Source organism: Pollicipes pollicipes, unplaced genomic scaffold (genome assembly GCF_011947565.3).
Source record: "Pollicipes pollicipes isolate AB1234 unplaced genomic scaffold, Ppol_2.1 Scaffold_5724;HRSCAF=6776_pilon_pilon_pilon, whole genome shotgun sequence".
Taxonomy (NCBI): Eukaryota; Metazoa; Arthropoda; class Thecostraca; order Pollicipedomorpha; family Pollicipedidae; genus Pollicipes; species Pollicipes pollicipes.
Window position 1 is genome coordinate 846,267 of NW_023596746.1, and position 20,129 is coordinate 866,395.

Sequence of the window (20,129 nt, forward strand, 5' to 3'; positions counted from 1 at the left end):
GGAGCGAGTACTTCCAACCGTAGGCCAGGCGTCCGAGGGTCCATATATTCATGTCATATTCTGCAGAGCGAATATGATAATAACTCACACAACTGCCCATAAAGTGTTTGAGCTTAATGACTTGCGCTTCTCACCGTTAGTCATATTGTGCATTACGATCAGCCACTTACTGCAAACAGCTCTGTAAAATCGCCATTTAAGCTGAAAGGAAGGAAGCGTGTTTGGAAGTCGCTGCGTACAACGATAAAACCTGGTTTGTTTATTGTTCGTTGGTTATGCGGGCGGATTTTGTTTGGATATTTCTGTCAGGTTTGCTTGTGTATTGCTTAGTTGGGTTGCACCTTGTTTGATCAGGTTACGTGGATGGTGTGATGTACATGTCCATGATACGATAACTACTTCATGCCAATATTTCAACCCGCATGAATATACTGTGCATCATCACGACGCGATCCGTTGCGGGGGTAATAAGACACGGATTTGCGCTAAGGATGTTTCACCTCACAAATTTGCTGAGGCATATCTGCTGTGAAGAGTCGCATGAATCAGGCTTTTCGTAGAAGCATAAGTGACCCAATTTTTCATTTGAGTCTACGTACCTTCGCACCCGATGAAACGAGCTTGATCTGCTCTTGGTCATGACTCCCAACTGTTGGCCGCCGTCTATCAAACCAATCTGAAAGATTGATATCGGTCTATAATTCCAGATCCCGATAAAACCAACCTTCTTGCAGATCTAAGCCTTATAACATTGTAAGGTTGCAGTTATGTAGATTTTTGCAAAAATATCCCCGAGTGCAGTTTTGTTTTATTGGATTATGATTTCAAGAAAGGCATTGCTACTTATGATATAAGTCATCAGATAATTACATCGGCTAGGTGGTTAGCCGAACATATCCTTGGAATCATTGGTCATGCTTGGTTTTGATGTTACTCAACAGTCAATTTTAATTCATTCTTTCATACATACTCTCATCATACTTAGCCTCAACCTGATAGGATCCACCCTGGTCCGGAGAAAATGAATGCGCTCCATGTGTGTGCATACGAAGCACGCTTAGTTTTCTTGGCATGTGCAAAGGAAGGCGGTGTCCCGTATAATAGCTAGGTTACATAAGAATATTAAAATACAATGGGTGGAACACGGGGATTTTTGGAGGGATCCCAAACCCCAGGGGACCTGATCATGCTGCATACCCCCCCCCCCCCCCTTGAGGAAATCCTGGAACCGCCACTGTCCTACATTCTATGATTATGGCGGAATTTGGGTTAAACTAATTTAAAGCGATGGAATTTAAGGTGCATGACATGACAACCTTTCTACACCATCCATCACACCATCATCCATTCACACCATGATAATCAGGGTCCTGGGTTCATAAGCAAGGCCTTATATGCCCATACGCCGGGCAGGACAGGGCCCCCTGGAGCCTTCTTTAGCCGTGCCTCAGACTGTTAGATGCAGCCGCCACCGACAACGACAGGTACATGAGAATCTCGTCTGGACTGAGCCCGCGACCGACAGTTCCTGTAACCCCGGGTCGCTCGGCAGCGCCGGTACATGAGACCCTCGTCAGGGCTGAGCCAGCGGCCGACAGTTCCTGTAACCCTAGGTCGCTCGGCAGCGCCGATACACGAGACTCCCGTCAGGGCTGAGCCCGCGGGCGACCGTTCCTGTTGTCCCGGATCGCTCGGTCCCCGCTGTTTAAGCTCGCTTGGCCCTCGAACCTCCAGTCCCAGGGCCATTCGATCCCCTGCAGCCTCTTGCCCCTCCGGCCCATGCAGTCCCGGCCCCTACATCCCCCGGTCTGCTCTGCTCCCACAGTCCTGGTCCGCCGGCGTACCACAGTTCCTGGTTCTCCGGCTCCTGCAGCTCCGGCCCCTGCATCCCCCGGTTTTCTCGGCTCCCACAGTCCCGGTCCGCCGGTCTGCTACAGTTCCTGGTTCTCCGGCTCCTGCAGCTCCGGTCCCCGGGCCTCCCCGGGTGCTGTAATCTCGGGTCTGGCCAGCCCGCTGCCCTCCGGCTGTCGGACGATGACGTCACGTGTCGCATGGCCACGGCGTGTATCGGCACGTGACGGCGGCGGCGGGTTCAGTCGCCGGCCGACCCCGCCACCACCTGAGCGTGCCCCTCCGTCGCCGGCCGCCACCGCCGTCGCTGCTCTCCGTCCGCGCGGTGTGACGACCCCTCGGTGACCTGTGGGGTGCCAGCTCGGCGTGAGCGTGACCCGCCGGCGTCTCTCCGACGGTGACGTGACCCTGGCGTCTGCCGCGTCGCCCGGCGCGACCCGAACCTGACCTGGTGTGATCCGTAGCGCGGCGGGCGACCTCTGAGCGAGTCTCGAGCGGCGGGTAGGCAGGCCCGACGGGTCCGAGTGTTGGGAGCGGGCGCCAGAGGTGGACGCCCGTCTGCGGCGCTGTGCCGGACTGCGGGCGGCGGCGAGGGAGCGTCGGCGCTCGGCGCTGCTGGAGGAGCGTGGGACTTGCTCGAGTGCCTCTCCGACCTCAGTCCGTACGACTGACGGGGCCGCCGACGCCATGTCTGGCCCGCTGCTGTGGCTGCTGCTGCTGGCGAAGATCTCGGTGAGTGCTCTGCAGCTCTGTGCGCCGCTTCAGAGGCGGCGCACGCTCCCTTCAGTGAGGTGTGGGATGGTGGGATGGGATGTCTGTGGGACGTCCGGCTGGCGAGCACCCTGGTGCACCCCACCCCTCCGCATCGGCAGTCGCAGCTCCCGGCTGTCTCATCTCTTACGGTCTGATTTCAACCAACGGCTTGATAGTTATAATGAATACTGCAGCTGTCGCTCATTTGGGACGAAGTGGCGACAAAGTCGAGTAGCTTTTGAGAGCCCCCCAAAATTAAGCGATCTACTACCCGAATTATGGACTCGACGCCAGATGTGTAGACGACGCGCAAGAAATAACGATTGGGCGTGCCATGTCAATGAGTTGTTCAGCTATGTCGAGGATGGTTCTATATTGCATACAGATTCGGTTGGCAAAATACCAGATGCGGTCAGTTTAACCGTCGGTTTTTAGCAGACAACGCACATTCCTTCATACAGCGGCTGGTGGGCTAAATGAGCGTTTCAAAGAAATCAGGAAAACTGTGGGCTTCCTGGAAATGTGATATTGAGCACTGGATCTTTCATACCAAAGCTCGTTTACTGTTTGCTAACTGGGTTCCATTTTTTTTTTTAATCGTAAGAGATTCTTTAACAGTCCAATGGCCTAAATGATGGTCCTCATAGACGGTTCAGCCCCTATGCTTCCGGCGGTCGTCCGTCCGAGGCCACGTGTCGGCCTGGAGCCTAATTTGAGCTCACAGTCTGATGAGCAGCGGCGTCTTCCATGAGCGAACAACCTGGAGGCAAATTCAGCAGCGGTGGCTATTTTTGATCCATGTCATATAACGCGCCCCCATATGACTAATGCCAGCTTGCTCCAAAATTGTGGGGCAGCCGTCCGCAGTACCGTGCTGTCCTTATGCCGTGGGTTTGTCGCTTAAATTCGGCTAGGTCGCGTTGATTACTATTGGATTTATGAAATTGTGACAGTTGGGTAAAAAAAACTCCCGTGCAGCAAAACCAGACTCCACACCGGAAGGCAAGTATGTGATCTTCAAATATATCATGCAAATATGTGATCGTTAACAAATAAAACAGCTTGAACGAAATGCGGACCATTCTAGCAAGATCGGTGCGAATGTAACTGACTGCAGAAAAACATCGTGCGATTGAAATGAAATACAATGATCATAAGCGCGGAGTCGTAGCGGGACATTTACGCAGCACAACGCCACCATCCTGGTCATAAGATGCAGACACTGCATTTGCTACCACTTCATGTGAGCGATTCTCATTGTGTCTTGTGTTGCAGTTGGCGATGGCAGAAGGACAAGACTATGAAGGTAAGTCGCTACACACTCGTATCATGTCATCTGCGCTTTGGCTCACTGACATCACATTCGTGATGGTGTTAGTTATCCTTCCAACGCAGCAAATAGGTATTGGCTGCCAAATAACTCTACCATGATTTAACATACTCCATGACGACAGCTAATGCTGACAAATATTTCGAAATGGCGTGCGCTTAAGAATTAAGTTAAATAAAACCAAGCCCAAAGCTAATTACACCAGATCGTAAAGTCTGACACAATATTTGCAAATGCACTTGCAAATATATATATATATATATATATATATATATATATATATATATATATATATAATAACAGTGATAAATATATAAAATTAAAAATCAGTATGCTCCCGAGTACAGCAGCACTGTCCGGAGAAGAGCAGCCCCCGTGAGCGCGGACTGCGCTGACGAGTCCAGCACGTCTGCCTGCATGGTGTCGCGTGTCTGCACTCGTCAGCGAACGCTTATCAGATGGCTTAACTAGGACGGTGTCACAATCAGCAAACGGGTGTTCGGCTCCGGCTGCGACCGTGACGACTGACCCGTGACAGAACGTGAAATATCGTCGTTGTGACCTATGGTCCATGACCGATGTTTGTTATGATGCTCGTGACAAACCGCAGCGGCAGTGATCTGTGACCCGTAACATGGCGTGTGAGTGTGACCTATGCTTCTCACTCGAGTCGTGTGGCCTTCTCTCATGGCTGCCCATCATTTATGTGGCCTCTGTATGTGACGTTAACCTATGGCCCACGATCTGTGACCGATGACCTGTGACCTATCAACGACCCCTAGCTCCGTGAAATTTGACCCGTGACCCGTCCTGTCATTCACTACCATGGTAAGTGCTCCATGACCCGTGACGAGCCACTGTCAGGTGACAATTGACCTATGCCCCACCTCTTGACCCACCTCGCGACCCCTGAACCCATGACCCGATCCCGTCAATTAACCCCATAGCTCACCCCATAACTACTGTCCCGTACCCCACATTGAGACTGCGACCTCGTGACCTGTCCGTGACCCGCACCGATGACCCCTGACCGGTCGCGGCCGCCCCTAGTGGCCGACATCAGCTGTAGCTTCGTCGGCAACGGCGGCGAGACGGACCGGCTGTCTGCGAGGCTACGCAAGCCGGCCGGCTTCCGCGGCTACCCGCTGTTCGCCGACGACCGGCAGCTGGACCCACGGCTCGACTCCAGCTGTCAGATCGTGCCCGACCCCACCGACCCCGACCAGCTCATCTACAACATGCTCGTCACCGACTTCAAGCGCTGCGGGGTGCTTAAGCGCAATGTGAGTACGCTAGAACGGGCGGGGAACTCGGAGTACGCTAAAACGGGCGGCGGACTCGGAATACGCTGGAACGGGCAGCGGACTTGGAGTACGCTGGAACGGGCGGCGGACTCGGAGTACGCTGGAACGGGCGGCGGACTCGGAGTACGCTGGAACGGGCAGCGGACTTGGGGTACGCTAGAACGGGCGGTGGGCTCGGAGTTTACTGGGACGACCGCCGCATTTAGAGGCCCGGCGAAGCGTTTCTCCGCTTTAGGAGGTTGCAATCTGTTCCGTAATTTGCACATGCTGGGCTTCCCGTCTAGATTGCTTCCTGTCGGGTATTTGCACCACGCCGGCTTCTAAACCACTGAGCCGAATTGCCTAACCTTGTGATTACATGAGGTCGCTTTGGCCCACATTAAACCCTTTTATGCGCGCTAGCGTGCATGCATGTATGTGCACGCGCCCAGACCTGAACAACGCAAACATGTGTATATGCATCAGCGCGGCGGGTGGTGGCTGGCACCGCGCTAAATAGAGCCGCTCCAGCGCACCGCGCCTGCGTCCGATTCGAACGTCTGGTGGAGCGCGGCGGCCGAGCGGACGGCGGCAGCCCCGGCTCGCTGCCCCGGCTGATGACACCAGGTGCGCGTGCCGGGCCACCTGTCCGGCCACGCTCCGGCTCACGGTCAGGCTCGGCTCTGGAGGCCCGCGGGCCCGGCACCGGCCGGCGCTCGCCGGGGCACGGCTTGAGGTCGGCGAAGATGCACGGCCGCTCGCCGCGGGGAAATGGGCGGACAGACTCGGACGGATCTGTGCGGACGGCATCCAATATCCAGCCGCCGCCATGCCTCCGTTGAATGACGAAAAATAAGGCGTCCGCTGTCTGCACGCCACGACATGATTCATTCATAAACTTCGTGACTCATTTTCAGTTTGACGTGTATCCGAGGAGCAGAGGCTTGTTCCGCTCCACACCGCAGCGGATCGTAGAAGTCTTTAACATCTCCCATCGCGCGTCGGGATCCATTTCTGTGTCTCGGTCAGAGCTCCCGCGTAACAAGTACGCGCGTCGGTCGCGCCTCGGTCCCCGCAGCTCCCCATTTGGAGCGAGCCCAAGTGTCATGCCAGCGGCGGTGACGCGGCATGCCTTAATAACCCGCGATGATCGCTCCACCATTACCGGCACAATGGCACGATGCAGCAGGCACGTTCCGCCCCGCACCCCGCTGCACCGCTGCCGGGCCCCGCCAGCCCCGCTTCGAGACCTCGTGCGGGTGCGGGGGTCGGCGGAGCGTCGCCGGCTGATGGCCCGGTCGCACCGCGGGCAGCAGAAACCGCGAGGCCGGTCAGGCTCTGGCGCCGGTGCGCACGTGTAGCGGCGCCGCCGCCGCCGTCGCCTGCCGTTCATGGAATGAGGAGGGCCGGGCTGGGACCGTGGGCGCCTCTGACGGGGCCGCTGGGACGCGTGACGGGGCCGTCCGTCGGTGCCTCTCGGAGAAGGGTGCCGCTGCCTCAAAGGCGCCACCCAAAGGCTCCTCGCGCTACGAGCGAGGTTCATGAGCCGAGACAGCTGCGTCGGGTTTCATCAGTGATGTGTACGAGGGTGGGGGCGTTCAGACCCAGACGCTGATGAGGCAAGAGTCCGGTGGGCAGTGTTGGCATCGGGAAACAATGCCCAGAATGACGCTCGCCATTGCTCGGAACTAATTGGACCTCATAAGATTTTTTCTTTCTTTTCCAAGCAAGCAATGGCATGTGTGCGTGGTTGAATGCAAACAAGTAGACATGTAAGCATATTACAAGCATGTAGACAACAGACCAACAAAGAGCCACAGGGGCCTTTCGAGGTTGGCCTACCCTAGGTTTCACGCCCATCCTTGAACTAATCTTACCACCTGACCTACCTGAATGCAGCTTTAAATGAGATCCTTAGAATAGATAGATTAGAGGTCCTATAGAACTTATCCAAACCTTCTTTTAAATGTTGCCAGGAAGGAACTTCCTACAACTTCGTTTGGCAGTTCATTCCAACGGCTCACTTGTCTTTGACTAATGACATCCACCTCTTCATCGTTCCACTCCTACCTTTTGCTAATTGAAATTAGCTTTCTCTAAGGCTCGGCCTGATTTCCAGCGCTCCTTGCAGATCTATCTTGTCTATCCCTTTCATAATCTTGAGTACCTATATCAGATCCTCTCTAAAAGTCTATGTTATGTCGGCGAATACAAGCACAAGGCCTTAAGCCTATCCTTATATTCTAAGCTGCCAGTCGCACCTATTATCCTAGTCGCTTTTCGCTGTACTCTCTCCAGCCTATCCATATGTTTTTGGAAGCAAGAGGACCAAGCCTGCGCACAGTACTCTAGATGTGGTCTGACATAAGCTAAGTGCAACTTTTTGATAGCATTTCTGCTCTTGTAATGGACAATCCTGTTAATGAGTCCCAGCATCCGACGTGCCCTGCTTTCAGCACACCCACATTGCCTTTCAGCCTTCAAATCTCTGGATGGAAAGATTAAAAGTGCAACGCATTCTTCCGTTGTGTCATGTTTTACTTCCACCCTCTTCGCTAGCCTCACGAGCAAAGTTCGCGTGATGTGTAACAAGCGTGCGGCAGAGTGAGCGCGACGCACGGCAAAAGACGGAAGCTACGCAGAACGGCGCGCTTGGCGTCACGTGACAGCCGGGGAGGCCAGCACACGGTGGAGACCGAGGCGCTGATAAACCCGGCTCCAGCGGTGAGGTGTCGTTGTTAGGGAAATAATGTTCAGAAATAAAACTTCCCGGAATCCGTCATCGTTGGAGACCAATGGTATCTAACAAGCTTCTCTACCGCTTCTGCGAGCAAGCGACTTCGTTTTCACAGTACTAGGGGCGCAGCCAGGATTCTGTCAAGGGGGGGTCCTGAAGCTGAGTGGCAAACCAGCGCACTGATTTTTAACTTTCTCTCAGGAACTATCAATGGTGCTAAAAGATAAGAACACGACATTATGGGAAGTGCCTGCCCCTCCCCTTTGGCTGCGCATACGCGGGGTTTCGTATGAAAAGGGTTACAACTACGAAGCGTTCTTGCCCGTTTTTTCAAACTTCTTCGTGTCTCTAATGAACAAAGTTTATTTAATTTATGTGAAAACTGTGGCCATGCGTGCGTCTTGCATAACATATTGTGGTACGCTGGGGTGATATCGCCCTGAGGCGCAGCGCGTATGAAGGTCTCATAAAAATAGTGGCATATCCTTGTGAGCTGTGACTCATCGCAATAAATTTAGATTGAGCATCCACGTGTTGCCGACATTACGTTGAGAAAATCCCTCGTGAGAATGATTTTTCAGTTCTCCGGTATATTGCGGCTGGCCAAAACAAAGAGACAGCTCGTAGCCATCAGTTTTCATCAAGACCCAGTAGCCATTTTCACGACAGGAATAGGCCCCTAATGGCTTAGACCTGTTTTAGTTTCGTTTTGGTTAGAGCTGTTTTGGCCAACAATGGCCATTTCATAGCCAAGGGATTATGGGGAGAGAGGAAGGTGGTGGGCAGGACGGTGGCCATCTAAGAGACATCCGCTTGAGCGTGTATGCAGGATGTTGCAATGGGGGGTAGAGCTCCATTCTTGTCACGAAGAAAACACATTACGCGCGCCGTATGCGCTCGATTTTTGCATGGTGCCAGCGAAGTCACACTTTTCAATGTAGTTTTTATTCAAGTCTTCTTCAATTTTTTAACAGTCGACACCTACTCACATACGAAATTTGGTAAGGGTGGTTTGCGCAGGCGCTCGGGCGGGCTCTTACCAGGACCCACGGCTGACATCCGAAGTTTGCTTGTTGCGAGGGATTAAGATGGAACGGTGATAGAGAAAAGGAGAGCGGATTGCTTAACCTGTGTCTGGGTATCTCATAGTACGTGTTGCGGCCTGACATATCTGGGAAACATATTACAGATATCACGGGCTTGCGTAGCCTTCACAACATACCAATGCATATCTTTCAATGTCATCGTCCTTAAGCACCTCATACCATACACTATCTAACATGCATCCTTGCCATTCGGCGTGCGGCAATGACATCGGATTTCGGTAGCCTAGCAGCCCTCCGGAGGCCGAATGGGGTTTCCGGGCGACCACGGGCAGTGCGTCAAAACTGCCCGAGTAAAAATGGCCTGGGATACCGCAATGTCTTAGCGGAAGCACCGAGGAAGACTAAAATCAACGGAAAAATGTAGTATACGTGTGAATGGAAGACTCCGATATCACGGGCGCAGAGCATTATCACCATTATCATGCAAACCTCCGGAAAGAATCCGAAGCTGAGGGGTTGAGGTCGTTCATAGATGTTTCATTTCCCGCTCGCAACACTGAATTTTTTGACACTGAGAACATCCGCACTAAACACTTGTTCTCACGCATTCTCTAGTGTCGTCGTCTTACATACCACTTTTGCTGATTGACATCTTGATTAATGCTACAGGAATCACCCATACTAAAGCAAATATGTATTTCTATAAATCTAGAATGCCAGCAAGTTTCGATTACCAAATGACTTGAGAGCATTGCGAGCTAGCTTAGTTCGGGCTGCCATTTCTGTCTCCTCCAACCGGGCCGCACATGGCGCATGGAATGCAAGAATGTCGTCTATGCTGCGAGTGTTTAACAAACAACGCCTCAATAACTTAGGTTCAGTGCAAGACAATTGATCGATGCGCTGTACCAAATACATTTAAGTCTGCATCATTGTCGCTTTCGACACCCACGACGAACTAGGAACATCGCATACCATTTCTGGCTCTCGAGCACTCCTGTGGGGCCCCGGCTGGTGCCGAAATATTTGAACGAGTCCTGCAATAAAAGTAGCGAAGTGAGCTTTCACAATCGATTAAATAAAAATTATTGAAAACATAATGAAATAAAGTGCACACCTATTTCTGGCGCAGTAATTGTCAATAGCTCTTAAATATTTCCGCTAGAAATTTGAATGTTAATTCGGCCTCACTGTTTGCCTTCGTTTCAGCAAGCCGAAAGTTAAGTTAATTTATGAAGGCCAGCATTTGATGCTAGTTTCTGTTGCAGCCTTTTTGCTGTGATCTCTGGCCGGAAAAAGGATGAATATAAAAGACGTGGTACTTTGGCCATAGAGCATATGTAAGGAATCATGGATTGGTACAGCATTGCTTTATTTACGCCAAGATAACGCGCGTAAAATGTTGACGTGATGTAATTATCCACGAATAGGAGACAAAAAAAGCGAAGGGGGTTCGAGACTGCGGGTCTTAAATGGTCCGTAAGGATGTCATTTTCCGCCGAAAATCCAGAACTTTAACACACTGAGGCCCTGTTTCGCCAGGCCGCCCCCAGATGGCACACCGCGCGGCTCCCACCGGCCGGATCGCAGCCGCGGGTGCAACGCTCGTGACCGGCGCCGAACCGCTGATTGCGTGGCGTTGATTGGCATCGTGAGCACCGGTTCCAGCCGATTGACGGCGTTCCATCCGGGCTCCGGCAGCGGCCGTCGAACCCGACGCCCGGCAGCCTGTGACAACTGCGGCGGCGCAGCTCCGTCGGGAGTGTTCGCCTCGCAACCGGAAGGAGTGGGGTTCGAGCCTCGCTCCCATTCAGAGTTGCATTGTGCTCCGCGGAAGTCGGCGCGAAAGACGTTGGCGGCAAATGATCTGACGTGTTGAAGGCGTCGGTCTAGAAAATAATAATAACGTAATTAACAGAATGCCCAGAAAATAATAACAGCGGCAGCCTGTGGGTAGCGCCGTGATCCACGCGGATGACGTCAGTACACCAGCCCTTCTGCCCCTGCCGCGGTCCGTGCTGATGACGTCAGCACACCAGCCCTCCCGTCCCTGCCGCGGCCCGTGCTAATGACGTCAATACACCAGCCCTTCCGTCCCTGCCGTGACCAGTGCTGATGACGTCAGCACACCAGCCCGCCCGTCCCTGCCGTGACCCGTGCCGATGGCGTCAACACACCAGCCCTCCCGTCCCTGCTGTGGCCCATGCTGATGACGTCAGCACACCAGCCCTCCCGTCCCTGCCGCGGCCCGTGCTGATGACGTCGATACACCAGCCCTCCCGTCCCTGCCGTGGCCCGTGCTGATGACGTCAGCACACCAGCCCTCCCGTAAAAGCTTCACTTCACAGGTCATGGCAACTGTATTCACCACAGAAACCGGATGTAATTACGCCTGCTCCAAAGGACATTTTCCACACGTCCGAATGATACATCTTGCATTCTCCTGCCAATGCCCAGTCGTAATGTGTTGTTATTCAAGTAAAGTGTCGGCAATTGTTCGATCGCGCCGTAAAATTACGGACAAATGTCATGTCCCGGACCGAGCTGTGCCATGTGTTAATGCACATTTTAGCAAAGTTTCCGCCAGGCTGGCAACAGTTAACGTCACGAGTAGGCTGGGTCTGATAGATCTCTGTTGTTTCTCGAAAGAGGTGGGCTTGGAGCCAGGAACGTTTCCACATATGTAGACTTCACCTGCATAAAGTTCCGCCCCTGGTAACGGTGCTTGACTGCAAATGGCAGCGTGGGAGGTGGCCTGTCTGATGTTCAGGGTACCGTACAAGTCTCGTAGTGCCGCCGGCCTCAACGTACGCGGCAACAATCTTTCGTACGTTGAAACGCATAATTTCAGTCCAGAAGCCTGGTGTACGTACCGGTAGCGCCTGCCTTCGTTGCCGGTATCGACAGACGTTTATCCCAGACTAGTCGTCCCGGGTGCCCACCGGATCGACGCGTTTCATGCTGATCGGACACGGTTTCGTGGGCCCGTGCTGTTGCGCAATGAGCAAGCCGGCGCGGTCTTCCACGGGCCGTGACGAGGACCGTTCTCGGCGCCGGCTCCGGAGCGGAACCCACGCTTCCAGCGGAGTGAGGAGCGTAGCTCGGGCCCGGTGTGCTCGCCACGAGCGGATAATGTTCCCGGGAAGTCGTGATCCGGCGCTGGCTGAAAGCAGCTCTGTGCAGATACTTGTTTCCATCGAGTGAGTGATGACTATATCTCTGGGCGCGTGCTGTACGCAGGCATCTGCATGAATTGCGAAAGGACGTAGACGTGGCCGAGGAAGGACGTGGACGAGGAAGAATAATAAGGAATAGCCAGGAGTGTTCCTGATCTCAGATGTCATCGCTTGAATTATTAAACAGTGGTCCCCAAATAAGTAAAGCCAGTTTAAATGTTTACACACAGTATGCAAGTACGATCTGTTCTGGTGGCCAAAGGCTCCTTGACCTTCTCGGACGGCTGAGTTAATCCATATAGGTACAATGATTACCTTTTAGCGAGACTGAGGACTCCACGTCGTGCCCAGGCTCCCAGGCCAGATCAGGTCTATGAAGAACGTTTCGTGTCCAAATAACATTATAGCGTGCGAGAGATTTGTGGCAGCATCAGATCCATGATCCATGATCCATGATCCATCAGCATCAGATCCATGATATCGAAGTTTGTACTCCCCGCGCCATTTTAGCATCTTCGTTTCCCCGGTCACACATTAATATATATGCTGCGGTGGACTCCTGAGCCTCCGCAAAGTAATTCTACATTCACCATACAGTGTTGACATGTAAACCTTCAGCCCCATCTCAAGCAGCAATACGTGTCAAACGACAACTGGAATGATGTTATAACTTGATGCCGGGATGTTTGGTACAATCCAGCTACACCTGCTTCCTGCTCGCTGTGAGGGCAACAAACACGCAAACAATACGGAGTCGTACGTAACGCAGACCGTGACGGACGCCGCCCCGCCGCCGGAGACCGTCACGGGCCGGCCAGGTGTCCACCTCAGACAACAGAGCCATCCAGCGCGCCAGCCCGGGGGCCCGGGGGTCGCAGCTCCGGCTTTGTCTCCGGCGGCCAGACCGCTGTCGGCCGTAACCGCGCTCCTGGGGCCTTGCACCGCGCCGCCGGCCGGACGGCAACGACCCTGCACGGCCGCCGGTTCAGCCGGGGTCAGTGGCGCTGCCGCCGTCTCGGGCCGTGGGCAGGCGGCGCCGGCAGCGCGCTGTCGCCCGGGGAAGCCGGCAGCGAATGGCGCAGCGCGTGCAGGCCGAGGCGACGCCGGGTTTGCTTGCGTTTTTGCTGCCGTGTGTTCCGCGCGGCGCTCCTTTGTCTTCGCGGACGGTGCTCGCGCGGGTGCGTGCCGGCAGGTGGGGCGCGTGCTGTATGCCCTGCACCGGCAGGACATCCTGTCCTCCCTCCCTCCCCCCCCCCTCCCCCCAGTCGCGGGCGATTCGAAGGTGTGACGCACCGCGGCGGCAGCGAGGCGTCACCGTCACCCCGCGATCCGTTACGCGACCGGCTTTGTCGTACCGCCGTCCGCGACCGGCCTCAGCTGTAGCACAATGGGGCTGTTGTGTCTCCATCCAGCCAATATGACGCAGGTGACCGCGGTGATGAGGCGCGCTTATGGAGGCAGTTCATTTTAGTTATCCGTTGTAAATTTTTGCGGGACGTACATGCTTAAAAGCCGCTAACCCTCAGCATTGGGCATAGGCAAGGAGCTTATCGAGCATCCGGAGGGAGGAGCCTGAGGCTCTGGGGTAGGGAAGAGGCTTTGTTTATATCCGTGAGTGGCCACAGGCAAATAAATACGATATGAATATTAAGGATGCCCTCCTTGCCAAGTCTCTCTAGGTGTTGCACCCAGGTTCCATGTTTGTATTTATTTTGGAACTAAGCAATGTAATTACTGAAATATGCTTGGTAGAAACATGCGCAGGCTGCTAAAACAAGCGTGCCCGTCTACAAGGCTTACTGAATTGAAGCATGCCGACATGAAATTATTTTGGCTTTGTCCACGCACTATTTCCTTAGCCCTCTGCGCATACGCCTACGTATGGCACCGCAAAGACCAATTTGAGCGGCTCTGGGATGATCGGCCGCCAAGACCAATTTGAGCGGCTCTGGGGAATGATCGGCTTGGAGACAACCGACCAAACCACCAAACCATCTGTAGCTATATCCGTCTGCTGTTGGCATTCAGTGCCTTATTTGCGTGGCAGCCGTCATCATACCGGGCAGATGAAAGGAGGATGATAAAAATACGGCGGAGTCCGCCGAGATGGCTGATACGGCAAACCACAATATACGTCATTGTATGTGGCGTCCAAATACTATTGAGACATCTCTCAGACACACGCAGAGCGGTGACGGTACTCACGCCAGGCTGGCCGCATCTTTTTCGGCCGTCGGCCGTGCATTCCTGAACCAAACAATGCAAATGTTGTCAGGCTACAGAGAGGGTACGCTCACACCCGCGAACGTATCTCGCTACGACGGCCATGAATAATTGTCTGCGGCTTACCAGCTGATTGAACACAGAAAGTTTGTGCGTGAACGTTTGAAATTTACAAATGCCACATAACTCGTAAATAAAACTGGACATAGCTAGCCGCGGTTTCAGTGACATATCCATTGCGCATGCAATGTCCGCACCGTAAAAGCATATCACTTCGGTGTTCTCTGATTTTAGCTGTGCATGCCCTGACACCTCTGTACCGACCTCGACAGGGGTTCGTGAACGTGCGGCTGTGGTTCCCGCAGCTGCCGGGTGTGGTGATGATGTCCGACCAGGAGGTGATCATCATGTGCAAGCCCACAGCGCCCACCGTCGTCGAGAAGAGGGCGGCTGCCTTCGCCGGCAGGGTGTGAGTGCTGACACCCGCGGCGGCAGCGCAGTACGATGGTGAAACCCGCGACGCCAAGGCTCGAAGCGAGCACCACATATATATACATAAGTATATATATATATATATATATATATATATATATATATATATATATATATGTATATATACTTATGTATATATATATATATATATGTATATATACTTATGTATATATATATGTATGTATATATGTGTATATATATATATATATATATATATATATATATATATATATATATATATATATATATATATATATATATATATGATGTGTGGTGGCGTTTTGGTGTACCTTATTTCCTGTCAATCTTTTCACGGTGCCCAAGACTTAAAAATGCGTTCAATTTCAAAGAAGACCACTCTTTTGTACTTAAGAAATGCAACGTTACTTGCATTGTTCGATCGTATGGGCCAGTTTTCAGACCAATGAAGCCACCTGTTGCATACCGTCTTGAACCGCGCCGCGCCGACCTGACCCGAGCGGCGCCGCTGCGGCAGGCCGACCGGGGCGCGCGTGTCGGGCATCGTGGAGGAGTCCCCGGGCCGGCTGGAGTACGAGGTCGGCCTGTACCGCGAGCGCGGCGTCAACAGCGGCTCGTTCACGGTGCCGGTGGACGAGCCGGTGCCGATCGGCACGCGGCTCCAGCTCGTCACCAGAATCAGCACCGAGGCCGGTACGGTGACGGCCGGAGGGCGCGCGTCGCCCATGGCGTGCGCCGGGCGCGCGAGGAGCTTGGGTTTGTTTGTGATGCATGAAGGTGGCAGCGGTTCACGTGCAGATGGTTTGTTAGAATTGTTTTGAGTCAGATGCGACCTCAGAATGGTTTCATCCCGGATATGTTTCCGCCTTTTCACCTCGTAAGATTGTTGGAAAAGATCGTTGCTTCCGTGGTTACTGTCACTTGCACACCAGATTTTTCTCGGAGGACCTGGCCTGCACTTGACGGATGGAATCCTCTGATTCCAGTGTGGAAATACGCAGAACTTCTGGAGGTGACGGTTTCGAACAGCCAGTCTGATCCATACTCTCCAGGATATGTGACTTTGGTGAAGGACAGGTGAGCCTCGCCACACATGTGCATCTTATCACTGCCGTCTGCTCAGGCATAGATAATTACTCAAGACAATGCAGGATCGTCAATTTAAGCACGATGAAAATGAGGTATAGACGTGAAAAACATATCAGTGCGCCGACGTCGGTGTGGTTTTTGCTTTCATCCTGATTTGTCATGTTATTTAGCAGTTGATTCGCGGCTGATGTCAGGCACTGGTCGTGTGGGGTTACATGTACTGGTTATGCAATGGTGGTACCGTATCGCCGACGAGTAATAAATTAGACATGCTGCCAGCCATGGAGACGCGACACTTGTCCTGCTATTGGACAGACCATTCCGAAAGTTGTCTGTAATGAGCAGCCTTTGCCATTTCAGCTGAAGCATATCATGGTGTCGTCCGATTGTGTTCACAGTTGTTGAAATTTGCGACATGTTAGCGCCTGCCAGCACGACATGGCTTTCGTCACCCCTTTCAGAACATATGAAAGGACAGGTTCGGTACAATTCTACCTTGAACGATGTCCATTGCGCCTCTAGTATTTGTAGGCAGCATTCTCTCCGGCTTTTGTACCTCTGGGAATCAACAGCGAGCGGACCGCGGAGGGCGGAGTGTCCTGTAAGTCACGAGATGGAGAAGCTGACCGGTCACGTCTTCCAGCTGCCGAAATCCGGAGCTGACTTCGATCGTGCTGACGCAGCCGTACCAGACGGCCGACCAGCCGCACCAGGTGCTGCTCACGCTCGAGGCGTTTTTGCTGGGCCACGGCGAGGACCAGCAAGACTCCACCCAGCTCTGGCTGCATACCAAGGTGCTGGCCTGCACTCAGCGGCAGGACTGCAAGCCGGTACGTGCGCCGCGGCGGCGCCGGGACGGGCGGAGGAACGAGCAGCGGCGCGGGGGCGGGCGGGGGAGGGAGTGGCGGCGCAGGAGCGGGCGGGGAGAGAGCGGCGGCGCCGGGGCGGGCGGAGGAGGGAGCGGCGGCGCAGGGACGGGCGGAGGAGTGAGCGGCGGCGCAGGGGCGGGCGGGGGAGAGAGTGGCAGCGCAGGGGCGGGCGGGGAGAGAGCGGCGGCGTCGGGACGGGAGGAGGAGGGAGCGGCGGCGCCAGAAAGGGCGGAGGAGCGGCGTGGAGCGGCGGCAGCTGGCTTTGCCCGCAGGGGATGGCTGAGGGGCTGGGGCGAGTTTACTCTATGGGTGTGGTATCTCCCGATCTTCGCCTGTGAAGACAGGCTGAATAAGGCACCCAGGACCACGTCCCAAGCCTGCAGCTGAAGCTGGTTGTTACCGCATGTTCAAGATCCGCCGGGATATTGGTTCGGACTATTCGTGTTCGTCTGGTGCATTGATATGAAGACGCTATGGCCATAGAATTCCCTGTCAACCAGTTGCAGCCAGCTAATTCCCCTGCCCCCCCCCCCCCCAAATAGCACCTGCCAATAACATCATCAGGTGTATTTGGGTGTTTGGAATGGCTGGATGGCATTCAGCTTTGGGCCATGTACTTGTCACACCCCGAACTTTCTCTTTGGAATTGTTGGGACCCGAACCGGGTTCTTCCGATTACGACTCCATAGCGGTCTGCCATTCTTGTCGTTAGAAGATTCCAGTTCGAATCCAGGAAATTCCGGGGAGAAAATTCAGATGATGACGAGAACGTGGCTGAAAGCCAAGTCTTTCGCGAGAGCACGCCTATTGACACTGCGTGGCCCGTATTATTGGCTGCTTGTCTGTACAGCTCTTCAGTTCGTTCTGTTGCGAGGCCGTCTAACTCGGCACCGCGCGTTGTTCGGCAGGACTTCTGTCTGGACCTTTTCCAGCCCTCTGGGCACGGTCGGCGCCGCAGGTCGACCAGAGAGCTGTCACCTGGCGGCCAGAGGGCCGGCAGCAACCTCACCAGCTTTGGCGACAACATCGGCATCAAGGTGGTCATGCCGGAAGGTGAGCTGAAACGCAGTCGCGTTCTCAGAGCTACGTGGACTCCTGGAGTAATCAGACCGAGCGTGGCTTCTGCTCCGTCTTGTCAGTACGTAGCGCAACAACTAATCAAATCCTTATTGCTTTAGTAAAGTCTGTTTTAGAAATATTTTTGTCGAATAAATGTATATTGACAATAGAAAGAACAGCACCTGTCGCCGACATAGCTGGGACATTCCGACCGCGAGGGTCCACGTTACTTTCATAGGGAGGGGGGGGGGGGGGCATGAGCCCAAAAGCCCTCCCCATGGCAAGTGGCGTTGCCGTGGGGAGGGCTTTTGGGCTCATGCCCCCTCCCCCCTCCCCATGGCAACGCTACTTTCCGCGACCAGCCGTCGCGTCTGATATTTGCTAGAAGTTTGGCAGCCTTGCGCAGTAGACAGCTGCACCATGCCGTGCCCCATGAGATGCAGCAGCCTCGCGCAGTAGACAGCTGCACCATGCCGTGCCCCATGAGATGCAGCAGCCTTGCACTGCAGACTGCTACACCATGCCGTGTCACATGAGATCCAGCAACCCCACCCCGCAGCTGCCGCGCCAGCGGTCTGACGTGGCACCCCCGCCGCCAGAGTTCTACGTCACCGCCAGCCGGATGCAGTCGTCGTGCTCGTCCTTCGCCGTGCTGATCTCGCTGATGGGCTGCTTTCTGGCCATCTCGTGCGGCCTGCTCTGCTTCCTGGCCGTGCGCCTGCAGCGCGCGCTGGCCACGCAGAAGCGCGAGTCGCTAGATGACGTCATCGTGCGTCACATGCGCCGCTTCGAGCTGGAGCGCGACCGCGTGCGCAAGCTGCACCACGAGAACCTGAGCAACCCGGACTACGCCACCGACTCGAGCACCATCTCGGCCGTCTCCGGGGAGTACTAGCCGACCGGTGGAACCGGACGGCGCAAGGAGCAAAGTGTGAGCCTGAGGAGACCGCGCAACGACGCTGAATAGGTGGCCTCACGTGGACCGAACATTTGTGCTGTACCTGCAAGCGACTGCTGATCGCCTGTGTCGGGTCCCCATCGTGCAGGCGGTGTGAGCCGTCTGACTAAGACCAGAAGTGTTACACGGCGCGGACATGCGTGAGTGAGGAACGGGTCTGGTAGCTCCGTGGGTCACGGCGACACCAGTGTGAGTCCCGATCAACTGAGGCGCATCTGAAGAGTGCGCGACTGTAGCAGTGCGCGCAAAGTCCGACGGAGGAGCGTCGCAGTTAAGTGGACTAAGCGAAAGCAAATATCACAGCGTATCATCGACGTCAAGCGCGCAGCCTGACGGCCCCGGAGTCGCCCGAGCCTGCGCTCTGCAGAAGTGTGCGACAGCGGTGCTCGGGAGACCCCGCGCGGCTCGCGACCGAGCGGCGACGGGGGCCGCTCGTCGGCCAGCCGACCCCACCCCCCTCCCCTGCGCGGGCGGCCGACTGAGACCAGGGGGACACGCGCCGGCGCGCGGCCGAGGGGACGCCCAGACGCCGCCGCCGGCGCCGTTCCGCTCCACTGGCCCCCGGCCGGCGCGTCTCGTGCCGTCCCTCGCGTGCTGTGACGTCACCGGCGCAGACGTCGCCCTGGAGACGTGGCGAAGTGGGCATTACTTATGGTGCCGCGCGGCGGTGCAGACGTGAAGTGGGAAGACGTGGAGACATGACGACGCTGATCGGGCCCCGGAGCGTGGCTCACTGATTGAGCGCAGATTTTGCGTCGGGCTGCGAGGACATGGCGGGTTGGCGATTTATTGTAACCGTAGCGTTCGTCTGTTGTCTTGAATACAAAGGCAGCTTTAAATTCCTTTACAGCATTGCGTATAAATAAGCCGCTTTTTCATTTAACTACCAAGGCACAACATTCTTACTCGGTTACATTTTGCTAGGGCAACGATGCGAGAAGAGGGGACAGACAAGCTTAGGCTGAAAAGAACACGGGGCACACGAGGCATGCATACAGCGCGTCTAGGCATATGATGCGTGAGAAACCTTGGCTGCAGTCATATTACTTGTGGCTCGCTGGATGCAGTTGGCTGGAATTTCCGTCCGCATGCCTCGGAGTCGGAATATGGTGTACGGATTGTCACATCCCCGCAGGATGGTATGTCTGAAGCTATAGAACGGGCACACCGGCGCCGTGAAGCTTCGCACGGGCACACCGGCGCTGTAAAGCTTCGTACGGGGACACCGGCGCTGTGAAGCTTCGTACGGGCACACCGACGCCGTGAAGCTTCGCACAGGCACAC

At 54.7% G+C, this 20,129-nt stretch overlaps 1 protein-coding gene across 1 annotated transcript; it reads left to right on the forward strand.

Moving 5' to 3' along the window:
* Positions 1-2,114: 2,114 nt before the first annotated feature.
* Positions 2,115-19,287, forward strand: LOC119103539 (uncharacterized). The gene is made up of 9 exons (XM_037227122.1): positions 2,115-2,583; positions 3,880-3,910; positions 4,985-5,217; positions 14,732-14,868; positions 15,388-15,563; positions 15,857-15,947; positions 16,603-16,789; positions 17,737-17,881; positions 18,487-19,287. The coding sequence occupies exons 1-9, from the start codon at positions 2,539-2,541 to the stop codon at positions 18,780-18,782; spliced, it is 1,341 nt and encodes a 446-aa protein (XP_037083017.1). The 5' UTR covers positions 2,115-2,538; the 3' UTR covers positions 18,783-19,287.
* Positions 19,288-20,129: the final 842 nt, after the last annotated feature.

What these genes read in the sequence shown, in the direction of transcription:
- LOC119103539 (XM_037227122.1), top strand. Translation starts at nt 2,539, where the DNA reads ATGTCTGGCCCGCTGCTGTGGCTGCTGCTGCTGGCGAAGATCTCG. An exon ending in CAGAATCAGCACCGAGGCCG is followed by an intron (nt 15,564 to 15,856) that starts GTACGGTGACGG and finishes CTCTGATTCCAG; the next exon opens with TGTGGAAATACGCAGAACTT. An exon ending in AGCGGCAGGACTGCAAGCCG is followed by an intron (nt 16,790 to 17,736) that starts GTACGTGCGCCG and finishes GTTGTTCGGCAG; the next exon opens with GACTTCTGTCTGGACCTTTT.